Raw genomic sequence first — 21,107 nt, forward strand, 5'->3', positions numbered from 1 at the left:
GCTCTGAAGCGCTAGACCGTACGGATTGTTGCCATGTTCTTTAAAGACAAACAAAACATATTTAAAGGTAAAAACAATAATTCATAAAATATGAAATAATCACAAAATCGAACCGCATTGTTGTTTTTCTTTGGAGACCTGTTGCTCTTTATTTTCATTTAATAATACTCCCTCCGTTTTTTATTATAAGTCGTTTTAGAGAAATTTTTTTGTGCCAAATTATATGTCGTTTTCGGTTTTCTATGTAAAATTTATTAATAATTAATGTTGTATGACCAATGGTAATATATCTTATATTTTTCTATTGGTTGAATTGTGGTTAGGTAAATAATTAATGATGTTTTTGTTTAGAAAATATAAGAAATTAATGGTTTTCTTAATCTACGTGTATAGCTGTAAAACGACTTATATTAAAAAACGGAAGGAGTAAATATTTCTTGATTCCTTTTACTTCGTTGGATTTGACATGGAGTGGTTTTCATAAAAACTTAGGTTCTGAATGGTGACTGCGGTTTGAGCGGTGCGGGACAAGCGGTTCAACTGCGGTGCGGTTTTAACAGTTATAAAAATGTATAGATATATAGTATATGTAGAGATTTTTGTTACTGTTAACTGCGGTGCGGGGCGGGACGACGGTTACCATTCGAAGCCTTAAAAGCTTCTCTACTTAATGTACGTGTTAGATTTTACATAGCAAAGGAAAATTTAAGAATCGCATTGGTCGTGTCGCTTGTGTCAGATTAAACGACGAGTATTAAGTATTAACATAGATAAAAGGGGTCCACACTGAAAAGAAGTGAGATAATTGAAGTTTTTTTGTACGGTACAAAAAAATTAAAGTGCTTTATTTTTATTATAAACATAACTAGTACGTATTATTAATGAATTAATTGTGAAATTAGTGAATATAATTTGATATAATTATGTAATTGTGAAATCAGGCCGTTAACAAAACGACAAAGTCATCCCTTATATATTAATTGAGGAACATTTGAAAAGATGTAACCTCAATTTTGTATTAATTAAAAGAGGCCCCAATGCATAGGTGGCACTCAATTAGGTAGTCAATTACATTCAATTGAAAAATAAGTAGGTCCACATTCGATTTTTATATGTTGTTAGATACATAAGTTGGTCAAACTATATGATATAATGATATGATATGATATTTTCTTTCCTTAAATAAAACCTACGGAATTACCATAAATGACAAATATATATATGACAATTAATGATTTTAATAATAAAGATTTGATAACAATGTATATCTCCTCCATCATTTTTTGTTTAATTTTATATTATTAAAATAAATTAAACAATCAAATTAGCTATAAAAATAAAATTTAGATTTTTTCGTATATGTTATATTTTGAATTTTTAAAAACGACAATAAATGACTATAACTATTAAAATTATTATGTTAAAAATTAATGATCAATGGTTTAACATTTTTATTATAAGAAAATACACATGATTTTAAAACCATATGAGTAAAAAATATCGTTTAATAATAAAATATATATATATATATATATATTAAACACTATATACCATAAGATTACATAAATATTTTAATATTAAAACTTTCAATGAATTTTCAAGAACATTTATAAATTATAAACTTATTAAAGATTTCAGATTGAAAATTTTGTTATCGATGATTTAAATATTTTGTTATAAAACGATATGAACGATCATAGAACCGTATGATTATAAATTCTTATTTAATAAATAACTATACAAAATATACTATTCCTAGAAAAATAGGTTGGTCCATCTTAACTTATATTACACTTTTTATTAAACTAACTATCGAATTGATAAATAACGTACCAAAAAATGTTTTGCATTTTCCTTAAATAAAAGCCACAAAATTACCTAATATGATTAACGTATATGTGAAAATTAATTATAATGAATAATAAATATTTGATAACAATTTTTGTATCTTAGTTCTTTTTTTAATTTTATATTATTAAAATATATTTAAAAATCACATTAAATATATAATAAAAACATTTAAAATTTTTCTTATATGTTATATTTTGAATTTTTCAAAACATCTATAAATTATTAGAAATTTGAAGATCCCCACTCTGAAAATTTTGTGATCAATAGATTATTTTTTTTATCATAATAAGTTACAAATGATCATAAAATTCTATTAATATGAACTTTTATTTAATATTATAAGAAGATACACATTATTTTAAAACCATATGAGTAAAAAATATCATTTAATAATAAAACATATATATATATATAGATTATACTATATACCATAAGATTACATAAATATTTTAATATTAAAGCTTTCAATGAATTTTCAAAAACATTTATAAATTATAAACTTATTAAAGATTTCACATTGAAAATTTTGTTATCGATGATTTAAATATTCAGTTATAAAATGATATGAATGATCATAGAACTGTATGATTATAAATTCTCATTTAATAAATGACTATATAAAATATACTATTCTTAGAAAAATAGGTTGGTCCATCTTGACTTACATAATATTTTTTATTAAACTAACTATCGAATTGATAAATAATCTACCAAACTTTTTTTTGCACTTTCCTTAATTAGAAGCTACGAAATTACCTAATATGATTAACGTATATATGAAAATTAATTATTATGAATAATAAATATTTGATAACAATTTTGGTATCTTAGTTCTTTTTTTTAATTTTATATTATTAAAAGATATTAAAAAATCACATTAAATATATAATAAAAATATTTATATTTTTTCTTATATGTTATATTTGAATTTTTCAAAACGTCTATATATTATTAGAAATTTGAATATTCTCACTCTGAAAATTTTGTGATCAATAGATTATTTTTTTGTTATAATAAGTTACAAATGATCATAAAATATAACGCATATGAATTTTTATTTAATAAATATTCAAACTAAATAATATATATATATATATATATAAACACAAATGATTTAAAGCAACAAGATTGGCTGATCAATTTAGTCATCCAGTTGAAATCTTTCAAAAGTATGTGAAAGACTAAAGTCAAAATAAATATGGATTTAGAATAGTAGTTATATTTTACTAACCAAATACCGAAAAAACCGAACCGAACCGAAACCAACCCGATATCCGGATTGAACACCCGTAATCCAAATGAAGCCAAACTATTGTTTCATTCTCCAAAATATAATAAAAATAATAACTTAATCCCGTGCAAGGCGCGGGTCTTATCCTAGTTTTGTAATAATTTGCATGCAAAAACAAAAACATAACATAAATGTTCCACAAAGAAAGCAAAACATAACTATGTACTACTCTATCTGTTTAGTTTTAATTATCATTTTAGAATTAAGCACATAGATTAATAAAATATTTAATTTTACATATTTCCAAAATAAAAACATCATTATTAATATATTTAATATATTTTAACCAATAAAAGAAAAAACTGAAATAAAAATCAATAAATTATTAATTTAAATTATAAAATGATATTTATTTTGAAACGAAAATTTTAGTATACATCATTACTTAAACTTAAATGGAGGGGGTATCTATAAACAAAAAAACGAACTACCATTTGTAAGGTTGTAATTGAGATTCCATTAACAACTTTAAATGTTCTTTTTATTTTAAAATTTTGATACTCCATCCGTTTCACTTTATTTGTCGTTTTAGAGTGATGCATACTGACTAAAAAAATATTTAATTTTGCATATTTCAAAAGAAAAACATGATTACTTATATATTTAACCATATTCCAACTAATAGAAAAATAAAATAGAAAATATTGTTGATAAATTTTGCATTGAAAATATAGATTGACACTTAAAATAAAATAAAATTTTAACTTTAAAACTACAACTAATATGAAACGGAAGGAGTATAATATCACAATACTAAAAGCAATATATCCTGAGTTTTTAGGCTGCCACGTCACCATATATATTCGACCAATAGGAACATTTCATTTCGGATCTGGGCTTAAAATTTGTTTAGAGTGGACTTAGGGGGTGTGGACTTCATTTGGTTTAGGTTTGGGCTTTATTTTTTATTTAACTAAACCTAGAAACCTAACACGCTACGAGGCGTAAGTCACGAGGCTCTTTTCCTCTACCACTTCGTCTTCTCCACCACTCTAAATTCAAACACATTAGGAGGTGTGTTCGTTTATTTGAAGCTACCAATTTTGTTTGCTTCCGTGATATTTTTCATCTAAAGCATGAAGGATTGTATAAACCTGTTTGGTCGAAATGATTTTGTTGTTATCTCAGATCTGATTGCTGCAAGGCATGTCCTTCGAGAACACTTTCTTATGACAAGTTAATATGGTTTTCAATTGATGGAGGAACTATTTCGTTTTTGCTTTTTTTGGTACTTATTAAGTAACTTCCTTTGTGTTTCTCTAGGGAGTTCTTGCTGAGATCTTAGAGCCGATTATCTAACTTTTAGTTATCTAACTTAAACGCATAGATATTAGTAGACCTACATTAGTGGAAGTTAAGAAGAAGAGATAAAGTAGGTTTGTAATATCTATGCGTTTTAGATATTGCAGTGCTTATGGCATTAAAGATTTATTTCTTTTTTTAATCTGTGTTGCAGCTAAACTTATGATTCCCTACATTGTATCTAGAGGCTATGGTCAAAATATTTAGTGCCTGTTCAGAGAAAATGATACTGAAGTATGAGAATAAGAGAGAAACAAGTCTCAAGCGGAGGGACACAATCAAGTTGGATCTTGAAGTGGAATACATAGGTCATCATCAGCTATTCGTCTCAGTTTTTTTTCTAATTTTTCATCTAATAATATCATTTTATTGGCATGCTTCTTCCAAAGTTGCTGGCCTAAGTATATCGTTCAATATTATGCTCATCAAGGATGTGATCGTAAATGTAGGTTCTTATGTTAAGCTATAGATGCGAAGTGGAGTACATTAACATGCTTCACTTAATCAATTGAGTAGCATCAAAGTTGCTTTTTCTTGCATAGCGCACACTCAATATTGAGCTCAAGATTAAAGAAGTCATGGAGTCCAGTTCGAAAATAGGGAAACGAGGATATTAGTTTATATTGTAACGAGGATATATATCCATGCTTTGTAGTCAGATTATGAGACAGGAATAATATGCATTTCCCCTGCAACTCCACTAATTATGTGGATTATAGATCACCTTTTGCATAATTTAACCATCGGTAACAAATTGAATATTCAAGTTCTCTACCCTAAAACACATGTAGCTTAGTTTCTATGCAACAAGTGTCTACTTTTTTCCTGTCTACACACTGGACGATTGATGTTGGTTTATATTCTCTATATTGTATCACATGTTGTGACACATACCCACTTTTAAACAGTTTGACTCATGTAACACCCCAAAGAAAGAGGAATCAGGACCAATTATTGGCTTATTTTGGTTTCCAACATAAACACATCACCACCTTTAACTAACTCAGGTTTCCTAAACTAATTACAAACTTTAAATATATGAAACTACTACAAGCTCAACAGCACAAACATAAACATGCAACTGTAAATTACAAGACAATAAGCACAGTCAAATTTCTAATTTTAGTTATGCAACTCATATTTTTTAGGTTACATAGACTGCACATAAAATTCACAATAACCAGCGTAGTAATTACTAATATACATCAAAACATCAAACAAACAAAAATGAATCAAAATTAAGTTAAAAAATGATTCAATAATATAACAAAACCAAAATTTATTTTAAAAGACATATCCAATCAAAATAGATCACATTGTAATTAAAAATTAAATAAAAAAATATTTAAGGCTATTTATTCGAGATGAGATTCCGATCTTTTAAACTAAGATAATTTATGCTCTATACATAATTATATTTTTTTTACATAACTCTAAAATCTCGAACTTGATTCTTCATATTTTGTTAGTCAATTGTGTTACATATAATAGAAATACTTAATTCAAAACAAAAATTAAAAAAAAAATCAAATTTAAAAAATTAGTTATATATAATTTAATATACAAAAACTCACATACAAATAAAAATGATAAATGTAACAAATTTAAATATATAATCCGCGCGTAGCGCGGAAAAAGGATCTAGTAATACATAAAAAACATTTATCTTCCTTTCTTGTACAAACAGTATATTCAAGAAATAGTAAAATAAATTATGGCGTTTTTTAAATATTCAGATGTAGTAATAGCAAAAATTAGAACAGAAGACGGACAATGACAGCTGGTTTTCTTCCTCTGCAATCGTTAGAGCATCATTATCGGGGTCTTTTAAGCCCGTCTCTTAGTGTTTTCAGAATTAAAAGAAAAAGAAAAATAGCAATTATCTCAAACTACGTCTCTTAATCAAGCAAAAGAAGAGACGGTCTCTTCTTGCTCTCTCTATCGCGAAGAAGGAAGAAAGAAGAAGAAGCCATGGCAGGAGTAGGACTTTTCCGGTGTAATCTCTTCATCTCCTTTCCTCTGCGATCCAGGACAAGAATGTTTTGGCCTTTTTTGTTTGGGAAATTTGATTTTTTTGTTTGTTTGTTTGTGTAGAGAAGGAGAATTTGTGTTTGTATGGACATCCGAGTGAGTTGTGGGAAGTGAACGAAACCCTAATTCTTCCTCTGGATTCAATTCGATTTCTTCGTAATCCGCCATGGATGCTCAACGAGCTCTGTTGGACGAACTTATGGGCGCAGGTGAGTTGTTTTTCAAATAGCAATCAATCTAGTAGATTTCGTGTTTGAATACTCCACTATATTGATTTGATTTCGTGACTTTTCCGAATCTGAATCGTTTCTTGTTAGATTGGAATCTCAATCAGTCTGAGTTTTGGTGTTTTTTTGGCTTTGGTTATTTCAGAGATGTTGGAACAGAGGAGGAGGCTCTGTTGAAAAATGTGGAGAGAATGGAGTCGGACATAGTAGCGGGATGCTTTTGCAACGCGGCGCAGGTGATTGGAATGAAGTGTTTGGTGACGGCGGTGGAAGTGAGAGAAGCTGCGATGCATCTGGGGAGAACAGAGAAGATACTTGAGATTGTGGACAGGAGATGCATGCCTGCTTTGTCTCATCACGAAGTGGCGAAGATTGATGAGTGGACAGAAGTTGGTGCGTTATACTCTCCTATTACTTTTCTTTATTCGAATTGATTTCTTCTCTAGACTGCTAAGATTTGAAATTGTTTGGTCAAAGGTTAAAGAGTTTAGGTTTCATTGCTTGATAAGATACAGACATTCTCTGCTTTGTACTTCACTGAAAGTTTCGTGCTATTGACTGATTTGTCCAATTGCAGAAGATGTGTCTCCTCCTCTGCCCGAAGCAGACAAAGACGGTGGCGTTATTGTTACAGAGAGTTCAACCCATTGCAGAGGCAGCTTCTGATGGTTTCAGCTCCATGTCTGTGGCAAGGTAGTTGAATCAGTTTCAAGTTTATTGAATGCTTGAACTTTTGTTTAGAAAGTGAATGGTAATCGACTGTAGTACCTACGGCAACATATGATTCGCACGTTCAGCCTAGCAACGAGATAAAATTAAATTTGAACTTGAATTGCCATAACTGAATAAAACGCTTTGTAAGACCTTATTCACATTTGTTAAATCATTTCATTATATTACACCTTTGATATCATCACGTTCAAAGCTACACTTCATATCGTTTCTTGTTTTTGAATACATTCAAAACTTGTATGTTTTTTTAAGAACCTTTAAATAAGAGACTTGCAATGGAGAATGTAAATTTTTGAGTCTTTTAATCCAGTTTCTTAATTCACTTTTGCAATTAAAAAATATTTAAAAAAAATAAGAGACCCATTTAGGGTCTCTAGGATAATGATGCTCTTACACTTATTAGTTATTACACAAATTTAAGATCTCTTAAAAATATCCCACTTGAGATAAACAATAAATAACAAAGCCTTTATTACAAATAGTCATGCAAAAACACAAATAAATAATAAAAAACATTGCATTAACTTCTCACCCGCTGGTTCCACCTGCTGCGAGAGCTCCTAGCAGAGGAGAGAAACGGAAGGTTTTGAGTGTACTGTGCAGCGCACGGTGCTTCTCTCATTTCTTATCCTACGCCTCTCCGTCTTTCTTATCCTGCACCTCTCCGCCTTGTTCCTGTGTCTCATGGACGCTTCTTCTCCAAGCAAAAAAAATATCTATTGTCGTTGTTTCTCAGAATAGATTCTAGAGTTCCCGCATTGAATAATCGCGTTTGCGTTTCGCCAATTACCGTTTTCCAGAAATGCTTTGGATCACGAGACTCTCTGCATTCTTCTCCGCCGCGATGGCGGTGATCGTCTTATCTCCGTCGCTACAATCCTTCCCTCCCGCGGCGGCGATCCGGTCCTCCGATCGTAGCTTAATCTCGTCCTTCAGAAACTCCCCGCCCTTTCGCAACGCCGCCGACGAATGTCTCCTCTCCTCCGCCGCAGACTCCAACGTCTGCAACCCCTTCTTAGTCCACGTGGCGATCACACTCGACGTAACTTACCTCCGCGGCTCAATCGCAGCCGTCAATTCAATCCTCCAACACTCCTTATGCCCCGAGAGCGTCTTCTTCCACTTCATCGTCTCCTCCGAGACAAACCTGGAGTCTCTCGTGAGATCGACGTTTCAAGAACTAAAATTCAACGTTTACTATTTTGCCCCTGAGACGGTCCGCGGCTTGATCTCATCCTCCGTGAGACAGGCACTCGAGCAGCCTTTGAACTACGCTAGAAACTACCTCGCGGAGCTTCTCGAGGGGTGTGTTAACCGGGTCATATACTTGGACTCGGATCTTGTGGTGGTCGACGACATCGTGAAGCTCTGGAAAACGGGTTTGGGTTCGAGGGTAATCGGAGCTCCAGAGGTATTTTATATTCATCAATTTATTATTAAATACTTTATAATTATTATTATAAGAATTTGCGTTCTTAACAGTATTTTTTTTTTTTTTTTTTTGTAAAATGCATTCAACGTTCTTACAGTATTGCCACGCGAATTTCACTAAGTACTTCACCGGAGGGTTCTGGGCCGAGGAGAGATTCTCGGGTACGTTTCGAGGGAGGAGGAGGGCTTGTTACTTCAACACGGGAGTGATGGTGATTGATTTGAAGAAGTGGAGACGTGGTGCGTACACTAGACGGATCGAGAAGTGGATGGAGGTTCAGAGATCGGAGAGGATCTACGAGCTGGGATCGCTTCCGCCGTTTCTGCTTGTTTTCGCCGGACACGTGGCGCCGATTTCGCATAGGTGGAACCAGCATGGGCTTGGTGGGGACAATGTTAGAGGGAGTTGTCGGGATTTGCATCCTGGTCCGGTGAGTTTGCTTCATTGGTCTGGTAGTGGGAAGCCGTGGTTAAGGCTTGACTCGAAACGGCCTTGTCCGTTAGATGCTCTATGGACGCCTTACGACTTGTATCTACACACACATTGACCAGCTGGTAATATTCTTAACATAAACTCTGTTCTTTTTTTTTTCAGTTTAATTAATATACTTGTTTAATGTTTGTTTGTACATCAGTAGTTGAACCACTAATCACTGACTCTAAATGCTAGACTCATTTTGACAGTGTGTGGTTGTCTTTTGCTCGTTTGATTTTGAACACTTGTGAAGCTTAATGCTTTTGTGGCTATGGCATCATAGAATCTTGCAGGGAAGCTATAGATTGATTGCAAGATTAAAGCGTCTCTTGTTTTTTTAATTGATAATATACCAGTGGTTCTTCTGTCGGTGGATGTATGCACAGTGGTGCCACTATGTAGGTTGTCTTCATCAAATGGCAGATGAGTGGCTCTGTCTGATGAATGTTCATCAGACCAAAAGGAAAAGTCATCCCACTTATATTGAGCTTTATTGTTTAAAATTGTCTTTTTTTCTGCAATATCATATGGTGCATTTAAATGAGAGATGACTGTTTGGCGATTTAAGGACTTAAGCTTCTGATAGAGATATTTTGTGCTTTGTTAGTGTCATATCTTTGTTTAAGAGGAGTGTGTTTAGCTACTAATTAGATAAATCAGAGTACTAAGATTAAGAGAAAAGTTAAATAAATAGACGTGTGATCAACTTTTTCTTGACCGTCGCTATTAACGCAGCTACTTATTAGAGTTCAAGAGTTGATCTCTTTGATCTTGTGTTGCCATCTAAAAATATGTCTGACCCCACGTTCTCTTTTGTTCTTTATAAAAATGTTGAAAAGCAAAGGGTACCGATTCTTTTCGGACCAAATTGTAAATTTGTAAGTGAAAATGGCTCTTAGAACCCAACCACTGGTTGGCTTGAGCCAGCTTGTTATATCCTAATAACATGTGGGCTGATTCTGATCATTATGTATTGTTTTAAGAAAAAAAATTAACTTCTAAAAAGGAATATAAATTAACTTTTTGATTGTTTTAAAGCAGCCATTTGGTGCTATACGAGGAGACTGGAGAGTAGAGGATGTTTCATCGATCTTGACCGGTTCGGTTTGGAAGAAAATCAAAGTTGCTTTTTGTTTGTAGAAGATGAACACCCTTCCCGGGTAAAATAGATTTGGTTTAAGCGAAACCGGAGACACAATTGAGATGTGGGAACTTTATTTTAACGAGTGCTTTACCGGCTTGTCGGATCATTTTTGTTGGTGAGAAGAAAACAGAGTTAGGTTATTCATGTGGATGATATTTCGTTGTGTTTTATCAATAATGTTTTTTATAAAATAGGTTTTTGGTATGTTGTGCAGATACTACTTGTATAGTGTTCCCTCACTGAAAAAGAACCATGTACCCAAATAGAGAGACTGATTAAGTTAATGGCTTATGTTCCCCAGTAGTCTCAGTTTCAACATGGCATGTTCCTCTATTAATGTCGGTCCGAAAACATAAACTGTCTAAAATAAATTTTTTTATTACTCTTTTCCTTTAAACAAAAACTCGAGGGCGGGTATATTTTTTGCTTTTAAAATTATTGCCTAATATAATTTATATGTCATATTTTTGTATGATATGAATTTAATAGAATAGATAATTTTTGTAAGTATATTAAATAAATCAAGTTTTATAAGTATGTACTTGTGTCTTTCCTTGTATCATATACGTATTTTTTTGTAATCATATTTGTATTTTTATCTGTGATCATAATTGCGTAATATTTTTAAAAAAATGATTAGTAAAGTATTTTGATAATTGTAAGAAATTTATTAAATTGTTAAACTATAAATTTGTGCAATAGATTGTGATCCGCCCTTTCAGACGCAGACACATTTTTTGTTTTAAAATTTATTTTGAAAATTTAATTTTTATAATTGTGTTTTTATTTGTAATTATAATAAACATGTTAATTTTCAATAAAATCAAAGAGAATAATAAAGTCCCTAAAATAAAGAAAATACATAATTGGACATAACATTTATCAATAAGTTATGATTTTGTTTTAATAGATTATAAAAACACAAATATAAAAATTCAATTTCTCAAAAAAAAATTAAAACTAAAAATCGGTCATGATCCTAATTTAATAGACCTAGAGCTATGATTGAACAGATAAATCGAGTGATCCGTATATAATCTAGTTCATATTACTGAAAAATCTGTTTATTAAAAATCTGATAAAATTTTGTAGAAATTCAAAATTCCCATGTTAACCCGTAGTTGGACGCCGATTGATCCGATAAAATCCCGAAAATCTGATAGTATATCTTTAAAAAATTGATTAATTTTTATATATTTTTAATATTACGTCTATTTTATTAAACTAAAATTGACATAAAATTGAATAAATTTGTGACTTTACAGATTTTGAAAAAATAATTATATTATTTAAAAACGAAAAATATTTTCAAATTTTTTTTTATTAATAAAAATGTATTATTAGTTTATTTTCGTTTTTAACAACTTATTATAAGTTTGCATTTTTATTATTTTTAAAATTATAAATATCATATTTTGAAAAATTTTGGTATATTTCTATATTTATAAAAACTCTAGTAATATTGTCTGAATTTATTTCTAATGTTAGTAACATGGTCGTTCTCAATTCTCATATTATCAAAATTTATATAAATGTATTAATAATAGTAATTTGGTCGGCCATTGCATTAAAGTCCAAATTAGTAAAAGTCTACAAATAGATTTGTTTTTGAAGCTCATGTCTTTAAGTTTTACAGCAAAGCAAACCCATTAACCCATCCCTAATTTGCACAACAAAAAGATAAACATAAGTTTTTAAAAACACGTGTGTTATACTTACACGTGAAAGTAAAGAAGATAAGCCGATGAACATATGCCATCTGGTTCTTGTTTCCGTCGCAGCACCACCAGTGACGATTTCACTGTAATGGTTAAGGTTTTTGAGGCTAATCCATCAAAATCGCCAAAATCCTCAACAAACTACTTTAGAAATCCCTTAACAAATCAATTCAGCCATCATCTCATAGGTTTACCTCCTTCTTTCATCTCTAAACACATCTCAAATCATATTCACCATCGAACACTACATCCGACATGGAGGACCGAAGGTATTATTACTCCTATGAAATAAGACCGATCACAAGTTCCATAAACACAACTGCTTTATGTAGAGAGAAATGTAACCGATCAACTTTGCGAGAAACAGATCGTGGTTATTCATTTAATTAAATAATACAGTTATAAAATAATCAATTTTTTTTTTAAATTAGTTGAACCCTACTTTTATCAATGGGTCACACTGCTGTTTTAATAGAATAGATAAGAATAAGGGCCCTTCTATTTTTCTCAGCTTGGCACCGTAAGGCCGGGCCTGGCCATGTTATAACCGAGACTACAAGTCTAAAGGAGGAACATAAGCCGATCGGATCTTGCAAGGGGTTGGTGCATTGATGCCGAGAATACTGGCCATGTTGTAACTGAGACTACAAATCTACAAGGGAAACATAAGACATTATTAACCAAATCAATCTCTTTACTTGGGAACATGATTATTTTCGAAGAAACTGGCAAAATAAACTATAATGAAAATGTTTTTATTTTGAATTAATTGATCAGTTCTAGACATAATCGCCTTTATAATCGAAAAATATTACTAAAAATTATATAATAAATCAAAAATAGAAAAAGCAATACCATCAAATGGAATATTTTATATTTTTTGATATACAAAAATTGAAATACAAAAACAATTTGGATATTATATTGTAACCCCTTTTACAAAGATAAAATAGACGTTCTAACTTATCTTAACTTATCTCATTATTTTCTCCCCTTACAATCCGGAGATGACGAGTGGATCTTGGTCAACGACATGGATATTTTTGAAACTATTCAAATACGATGAATTATTAATTTATGATTTTAATGGAACCATATATTTACATAAAATATTCTAAAAAAATTATTATTTTATTATTTTATCGATTTGTGTCAAATTTTGAATCAGTTGGAACCGGTAAAATTTATTAATTTGTAAAAAAATATTAATTTATCGAATATTAATTCATAGAGATTCTACCGTACAACTTTTTTTTTAACCAAAAAAAAAACCTACAACGAACATCACCAAACTCCAAAAAAATAACTAGCAAACAGACTTTCATTTTCAAAATACTCCCGCTGAGGCTAGATAGAACCGGGAGTATATGGGCCTATCTTGTGATCCAATTGTTATTTCTTTTGTGGGCTTTTAACATAATTTCCCTTTTCTTCACAATTGGATTCATTTGTTCAAAAACTAATTTTCAACTTTTGTAATTGTAAAATGAGATTTGGTGAATGATCACAATCACATCCATAACCGCTTTATAGAGATTCGTTGATGCACTGTAAACTTTGATTAGGGTTTGAACATGGCGTCGGAATCGCGATCGACGCCGATATCAGCATCATCGCCGGCGTCGTCTTCTTCGCCAAGCGGGAAACGAACAAGAGATCCGGAAGACGATGAGGTCTATCTCGATAACCTCCGCTCCCAAAAACGTTATCTCAGCGAGGTTTGTTGGCTTCTCGCTCGTTCTAATCGTTTGCCTATGTACTTCAATTGATTCAATTGTTTGCCATCTCTTTAGCTAATTGTATTGATTCTGGTTTCGATTGCAATGGCTTGGCTAATCATCTTCTTTGTTGTAGATAATGGCTTGCAGTTTAAACGGACTAACCGTCGGAGACTCAGTCTCCGTCAACATGTTAGACTCTCCTTCTCGCTCTGAGACCTTTCTTTCTCCCAACAACAACCACAGGTCTGTTTATGTGGATAGATGTGATTGTGTATATATATATTATATAAGTGCTGTTCGTTTGGTTGACGGCTGCGTCGGCGTCAATTGTTTTAATAAACTCTTGTCGATCGCCGAAAAATTCTGCGTCTGCGATTAAAACTGCGTCGGCGTCTACGAAACGAACAACAACTATTTTCATTGACGGCGACGCCGAAAACTGCGGCAACCAAACGAACATGACTATAGTTGAATGATCTTTTAAGTGTGTGTTTTGTAAAATGCCAAAGAAGCAAGTTTAATAACTATCTCTGATGAGGAGCTTCAATCATGTGTGTGTTGATAACACAGGGATGACTTGCCGTTACAATACTCTCCCATGTCTGAAGACTCGGATGAAGCCAGGTTCTGCGAGGACCCAATAACAAGCACTAGCTCATCCCAACCCGAGAGCCGCCCTACTAGTCCTGTTTCGCCTTACCGATACCAAAGACCTCTTACTTCAACAACCTCACACCATTTGTCAAATTCACATTCATGCCCTGCCTCCATGAGTACTAGTGCAACTCCACAGTCTCGCCAAAGAGGATCTGACACGGAAGGAAGGTTTCCCTCATCGCCTAGCGACATCTGCCATTCGAGTGACTTGAGAAGGACCGCTCTACTAAGGTCTGTTCAAATGAGAACACAGCCTTGTGGTATTGCTTCAAGTTCTGGGACAAGCAATGTTGACGGTGGTGAAGAGAGGATGTGCTTTAAGTCTATGGAAGAAGATAATAGAGGGGAAGATGTCTCTTATACTCAAGTCTCTGGTAAGAGCAAGTCTTGTAAAGCGTTGGACATGAGACTATGTGAACGATGATGAAATACTATTGTCTCAATCTCAAAAGACGATTTCATCTACTTATCCACATTTTATTTATGATCTTGTTTATGTAACCATTTAAAAATCAACTTTTGTAATCAGATTTTATAGGACACCACCACCCTTTCTATACCATAAGCCAAATATTATATACCAGAAACCAAACAAGGAAAGTGGACCCATGTGCTTCAATGCCAAAGTAGTCAAAAATAATTGTACTTTTAAAATATTATTAGTTAAGAATTATTGGCATTGACAAAAAAATTAAGAATTAAAGGAAATAGCTAATTCCAGAAAAGAGTATATTTATAATCAGATTTAATTTTTTTTTTGGTAATCAATCAGATTTAATATTTCTTCTTAGTATATGTGAAACAGAATAACATTGAAATTTTAGGACCATAGAGTATTATTTAGCTTTAATGAGGGGTTTTAGAAAATATTTTTTTCTCAAAAGGAAGTGTATTTTTAAAATTTGAAAACAAGTTGACTCCAAATGGTGACCATATATTAGGGAACAACGATAAGAATAGATTTAATATTCTTCAAATTTTATACTAATTACGTGATTTTGTAGTCAAATTATTAACTATGTGTCTCACTCCATTCCTCTATTTTCCTTATGCATATATGAAAAATGTGTGAAGAAATGATTTTCGTACCAGTTTTGATGAGGAATGAATTGACCAAATGTTCATACTTTTTATTAACTAAAAACAAGAAATTCAATTTCTAGTTATTTTTAACTGTGATATTTTTTTTTAAGAAAATATTATTTAAAATTATTGTAGCAATCAACCAGGACCAAACTTATATAACAGGACCAAACTTATATAAATATGTATATGAAGGAAGTTGCATTTCGTCTCAAAACCAAAAATATTATTCGATCACCATGTCTCTTGCAATTAGACTGATGGGCATGACACTCTCTATTCAAATCATTACATCTTTTCTCTTTGCTGCCCCTGTCTCATCATCACCTCCCAGTGGTTTCACCATCGACTTATTCAAGCGTCGCCTCAATTCATCTTCTTCTCGAATCTATAATACTCAGCTCGGATCTCCTTACGCGGATACTCTCTTTGATACCTCCGTGTATCTTATGAAATTACAAATAGGTACTCCTCCTGTTGAGATCGAAGCTATCTTAGACACAGGAAGCGAGGTCATCTGGACAGATTGTTTGCCTTGTCATAACTGCTTTAAACAAAGCGGTCCAGCATTCAACCCTTTAGATTCCTCGACCTACGAAGAGAAAATATGCGATGGCAGTCCTTGTCAGTATGAGATAGACTACACAGACCAAAGCTATACAAGAGGAACCTATGCAACCGAGACTGTCACGATCCAATCAACTTCAGGCTATTCCTATGTAATGCCTAAAACCACTATTGGATGTTCCCACAACGCCTCAGTCACGTTTCAAACAAGCGCTTCGGGCATTGTTGGTCTAAACTGGGGACCTTGGTCACTCGTCTCTCAGATGGGGGATGACATGCTAGGTCTCATGTCTTACTGCTTTTCCGGTGAGGGAACTAGTAAGCTCAACTTTGGAGGTAATGCTATTGTGTCAGGAGATGGGACTATATCAGCCAATATGTTTAAGAAGGAGGAGGATCCCAATCAGTATTACCTAAACCTAGATGCGATCAGCGTTGGGAAGACTCGCATTGAGACACTGGGGACACCGTTTCACGCCTCAAACGGGAACATGATCATTGACTCTGGAACAACTTACACCTTCTTGCGCAAGACCTACTACAACAAAGTGAGGAAGGCAGTGGAAAACATTGTGAAGGCGGATCAAGAAGATTCTGGAGACAACTGGCTTTGCTACAAAACGAACAACATGGATATTTTTCCAGTGATCACAATGCATTTCCAAGGTGGTGCGGATCTTGTTTTGGATAAATACAATACGTATATGATCAGTGGAGAAACCATTTGTCTGATGATTTTATGTGATAGCCGGACACCAGTTTTTGGTAACAGAGCACAAAACAATTTTTGGGTTGGTTATGATCCGTCTTCACTATTGGTTTCTTTTAAACCCACCAAGTGTTCTGCATTGTGGAGTTAGACAAGACAAACAAGAGAGTCATTTTTCAATAATAAAGACCACATAGGATGGATTTGTTTATGTGAATGAGTTGTTGAGTCGTAATCATAATAAATCATTAATAACCTTTTAGACACACACACACAGCTCCATGCGTTACCTCCAAGAACTCATGCATCACTTTTCTCTCTCTTCATCCATTGATAATGTAGGAAGATGCACAACCTGTTGCAAAATCTTGTTCGAATTGAGGTTGGATTAACTACGATTGATTTACGATTACAAATTTCTCCAACGCGTAAAGTCTATTTTCTCCAACTGCTTGTTTTTCCTTCAGTCTTATCTTCTTCTTCTTCTTTATTTTAAATTCACACACAAGACCTACTAGACCCACATTTACAGGGGCACATGCAGTGAAACATCGATCTTGACCCCCTAATTTTTTGATGGTATAGTGTATTATTAAAACATTCAAAACAAAAACAAAAAAAGTTATTCGTACCCAAGTCTAAGATTTCTGCGCCGTCCAAATGTCTAAACCGAATTTTTACAAAATTGTGTGAAATTGATTATGCGAAGCTCATTATCACGACAGTAATTTATACCTTTTCATCAAGTGTTTGGAATTGGTGTAATTATAAATATTGAATAGTTGAATGATCTTTAAGTGTGTGTGTTTGTAAAATGCCAAAGAAGCAAGTCTCAACAAGCCCTGGTTTTAAGTTTTATGATTGTTCATTCATGTGTTGTAACGCAGGGATGACTTGCCACTACAGTACTCTCCCATGTCTGAAGACTCTGACGAAGTCTATAAATTCTGCGAGGACCCAATAACAAGAACTAGCTCATCCCAACCCGACAGCCGCCCTACTAGTCCTGTTTCACCTTACCGATACCAAAGACCTCTTACTTCAACAACCTCACACCATTCCTCAAATTCACATACACTCCCTGCCTCCATGAGCACTACTAGTACTACTCCACAGCCTAGCGATATCTGCCATTCGAGTGACTTGACAAGAACGGCTCTTCTCAGGTCTGTTCAAATGAGAACACAGCCTTGTGGTATTGCTTCAACTTCTGGGACAAGCAATGTTGACGGTGGTGAAGAGAGGATGTGCTTTAAGTCTATGGAAGAAGATATGTCTTATACTGAATTCTCTGGTAAGAGTAAGTCTTGTAAAGCATTGGACATGAGACTATGTGAACGATGATGAAATACTATTGTCTAGACGATTTTTTATTCTTATCCCCATTATAGATACGTTGTGGAGTGCAATGAAGAACACTCCATTAAAGCTCTCATATCTCTATCAGTGCATTTGGTTGTGGATCCTTTCATCTTCAATCTCATGGAAGATGTTTCAGTAAAGTTTCTTCTCTTGTCTGTCTCATTGCATAGTTAGTTTAGTTAGGCTTTGGTCGTTTGGTGGATGTGGTTGAGATGATAAGCCGTCATGACACTCTTAGAACAGAAATCCAAAAGCGATAAGAAGACGAGCTTACAGAGATCCATTTATGATCTTGCTTATATAACCATTTAAAAATCATTTTTGTAATCAGAATTTTAAAGACACCACCCTTTCTAATACCATAAGCCAAATATTATTTACCAGAAACCAAACAAGGAAAGTGGACCATGTACTTCAATCCCAAACCCAAAGTAGTTGAGGAAACAGAGTAATAATGTTTCACTAGGGGACAGTTGATGGTTAGAAGAAATAGGGTATGGAGATAGAGGCATTGTTCAGTAGGGTCAGACTCAGAGAGACAATAGTTGATGGTTAAAACCACATAGGGTATGGAGATAGATGCTTTGTTCATCAGGGCAGAGGGAGAGTTGAATGATGCCTATTTGTTCTCAAACCAAAAGGCACAAAACGAGGGAACTGAGAAGATGTAACAAGTGAAGGGAGTTGCTAGAACTTACCGTTGACTTGGTTAAGATAAAACATAAAAGTCCTTGTGTTTGCTTGATATTTTAGTCTAAAAGTCTAGAACTAGTAGTATGGGTAACGAGTGGAGAATACAGAGATTACTATGCTGTTTTTTCTTGTATAAATATGTGCTTGGGATGTTGTGTGTAATGTATGGGAAAAAATCAGTTTCTCCCATCTTTTCTATGTCTAAAAACGTTTTCCCTTATTCTTGAACTAAAAGTGAACAACAAAGTGATGAAGACAGCCTTCAATTTCTTGCAACTTACAGCACGGTATCAGAGCCCCTGCTGATTATTGGAGCCTTGTTGAGCAAAACAGAATATACTCTCAAGCATATCAACTCCGAAGCTAAACACATCGGACAAATCCGACATTGTATTAGACATATACAATGTTGGAGACATCTGATGTATATAGCTTTGGGGTTGATATGCTTGAGAGTATATACCGTATTGTTCAACAAGGCTCCAAGGATCAGCGGGGGCGATTCAATGTTGGAGAAATCCGATGTTTATAGCTTTGGGATGACTATGCTTAAGAGTATATTCCATTACAGAGCAGCAAATTATCAATCACACCGTGGCGGTAGTCTTCTCAGCTTTGTAAGAGTAACTACTCGTACGTACCATTACAATATTGATATATTTTCTAATAACAAGTCATTTGAAAAGAACGCATTTGGTATATTCATAAAGTAACATGCATGGAGTGAACGAAACTGCCTCTCAAACAGTATACAGTGTTTGAAAAATTGAGATGATAGCCTAGTAATAGTTTGTTAATTGTGTTTGAGAAAAAAATCGGCTATCCTGCTTTTGAACATTATTAATACCACCACCAGATCGTGGCTTGGTCTATTCGCAGCTTCATCTTGGGCACAACAAAGTTCGATCTGTATGCATACAATGAACTTGGTTGTATACATGCAGGGCCGTCTCAAATTAATTTGAGGCCCTGTTCAAAAAAAATATTAATCGTACATTTTATCAAATAATTTATAAATTAATAATTTTATCTGATTTTTTTTTAATTATAAGTTCTAAATTTAGCATTATATCTAAATTTTTAAAGTTTCTTACCATAATTTATCTATATATTTCAAAAAATCCTTAAATTTTTTATTTTTATATTTCAGGGCCCTGTTCGACCGCTCCACTTGCGCGTGCTGTTAGACGGCCCTGTATACATGATAAAGCTGAGAATAGACATGTTGGTGACAATGCTCAAAATCAGGACGGCGGAAATTCCTCGACCACAAGAATATAACTATTACAAGTACAACAACGTTAAGTTTCTCAGTGAAGAAGCTGCTGCAGCGTCGTCTCTTATGTTAAGATTGTTTTCTACTTAGTTAGTTAAAACGTTATCTCCATTACCATTACTTTCCTCAATAGTTTTTGTCATCTTCTTCTTCACATCATGTTTGCATAAAGTTTTTGCAAATATATGTGATTATATATATAATTGAATGGTCTTTAAGTGGATGTAAAATGCCTAAATCAAGTATATAACAACCCCTAATCTTGAGTTTTTCTTCTTTTCTTTTAAGAGATTTTTTTTCATAAATATTTCTAGTGATAACACAGAGATGACTTGCCATTACAATACTCTCCCATGTCTGAAGACTCTGACGAAGCCAGGTTCTGCGAGGACCGAACACGCACTAGCTCATCGCAACCTGAGAGCCGCCCTACTAGTCCTGTTTTACCATCAAGGTCAGGGCAAAGCAATGTTGATGGTGACGAGAGAATGCGCTTTAAGTCTATGGAAGAAGATAATAGAGCGGAAGATATCTCTCACACTCAGTTCATAAAAAAGATATCACGAACTCGGCCGACGTTTACAAGGTAAGAAACTAAAGAATCTCTCTTTGTTCGAAACTACTATGCTTAAGACCATAACAGAGCTTCAAACTATCAAGTTTTGTCACTCACACCGTGGCGATAGTCCTCTCGGCTTTATAAAACTAACTAATCATTACCAATACAAAAGTGATTAAAAAAAAAACTAAATAGTTAATGCGTTTGATATATTTATTATATAACAGTGCATGGAGAACATGGAGTGAACCCAACAACCAGAATCATCCAGCGTTTGA

General features: G+C 33.3%; 3 protein-coding genes and 1 long non-coding RNA gene across 8 annotated transcripts; all 4 read left to right on the forward strand.

Annotated features, from left to right (window-relative positions):
• Positions 1-4,025: 4,025 nt before the first annotated feature.
• Positions 4,026-5,179, forward strand: LOC106351359. The gene is made up of 3 exons (XR_001271265.3): positions 4,026-4,156; positions 4,599-4,752; positions 4,894-5,179. It is a non-coding gene; the product is annotated as an uncharacterized LOC106351359 (long non-coding RNA).
• Positions 5,180-6,259: 1,080 nt separating this feature from the next.
• On the forward strand, positions 6,260-10,688 carry LOC106438668 (probable galacturonosyltransferase-like 6). 4 transcript variants are annotated; one of them, XM_048776110.1, is made up of 6 exons: positions 6,260-6,440; positions 6,539-6,684; positions 6,848-7,095; positions 7,280-8,845; positions 8,964-9,420; positions 10,379-10,688. In XM_048776110.1, exons 4-5 carry the CDS (start codon positions 8,237-8,239, stop codon positions 9,411-9,413), a joined length of 1,059 nt encoding a protein of 352 aa, XP_048632067.1. In that variant the 5' UTR covers positions 6,260-6,440; positions 6,539-6,684; positions 6,848-7,095; positions 7,280-8,236; the 3' UTR covers positions 9,414-9,420; positions 10,379-10,688. The 4 variants fall into 4 exon arrangements, with proteins under 4 accessions (XP_048632067.1, XP_048632068.1, XP_048632069.1 ...); XM_048776111.1 differs by having other exon boundaries at positions 10,382-10,688; XM_048776112.1 differs by lacking the exon at positions 10,379-10,688 and adding an exon at positions 9,624-10,051.
• A 2,970-nt stretch (positions 10,689-13,658) lies between these two features.
• LOC106438666 lies at positions 13,659-15,137 on the forward strand. 2 transcript variants are annotated; one of them, XM_013879910.3, is made up of 3 exons: positions 13,659-13,920; positions 14,057-14,166; positions 14,494-15,137. In XM_013879910.3, the coding sequence occupies exons 1-3, from the start codon at positions 13,777-13,779 to the stop codon at positions 15,002-15,004; spliced, it is 765 nt and encodes a 254-aa protein (XP_013735364.2). In that variant the 5' UTR covers positions 13,659-13,776; the 3' UTR covers positions 15,005-15,137. The 2 variants fall into 2 exon arrangements, with proteins under 2 accessions (XP_013735364.2, XP_013735365.2); XM_013879911.3 differs by having other exon boundaries at positions 14,057-14,158; positions 14,489-15,137.
• Positions 15,138-15,326: 189 nt separating this feature from the next.
• LOC106438667 (aspartic proteinase CDR1-like) lies at positions 15,327-18,059 on the forward strand. Its single transcript, XM_013879912.3, has one exon. The coding sequence runs from the start codon at positions 15,903-15,905 to the stop codon at positions 17,088-17,090; it is 1,188 nt and encodes a 395-aa protein (XP_013735366.2). The 5' UTR covers positions 15,327-15,902; the 3' UTR covers positions 17,091-18,059.
• Positions 18,060-21,107: the final 3,048 nt, after the last annotated feature.

The sequence above is a fragment of the Brassica napus genome, chromosome A3, assembly GCF_020379485.1.
Source record: "Brassica napus cultivar Da-Ae chromosome A3, Da-Ae, whole genome shotgun sequence".
Classification (NCBI taxonomy): Eukaryota; Viridiplantae; Streptophyta; class Magnoliopsida; order Brassicales; family Brassicaceae; genus Brassica; species Brassica napus.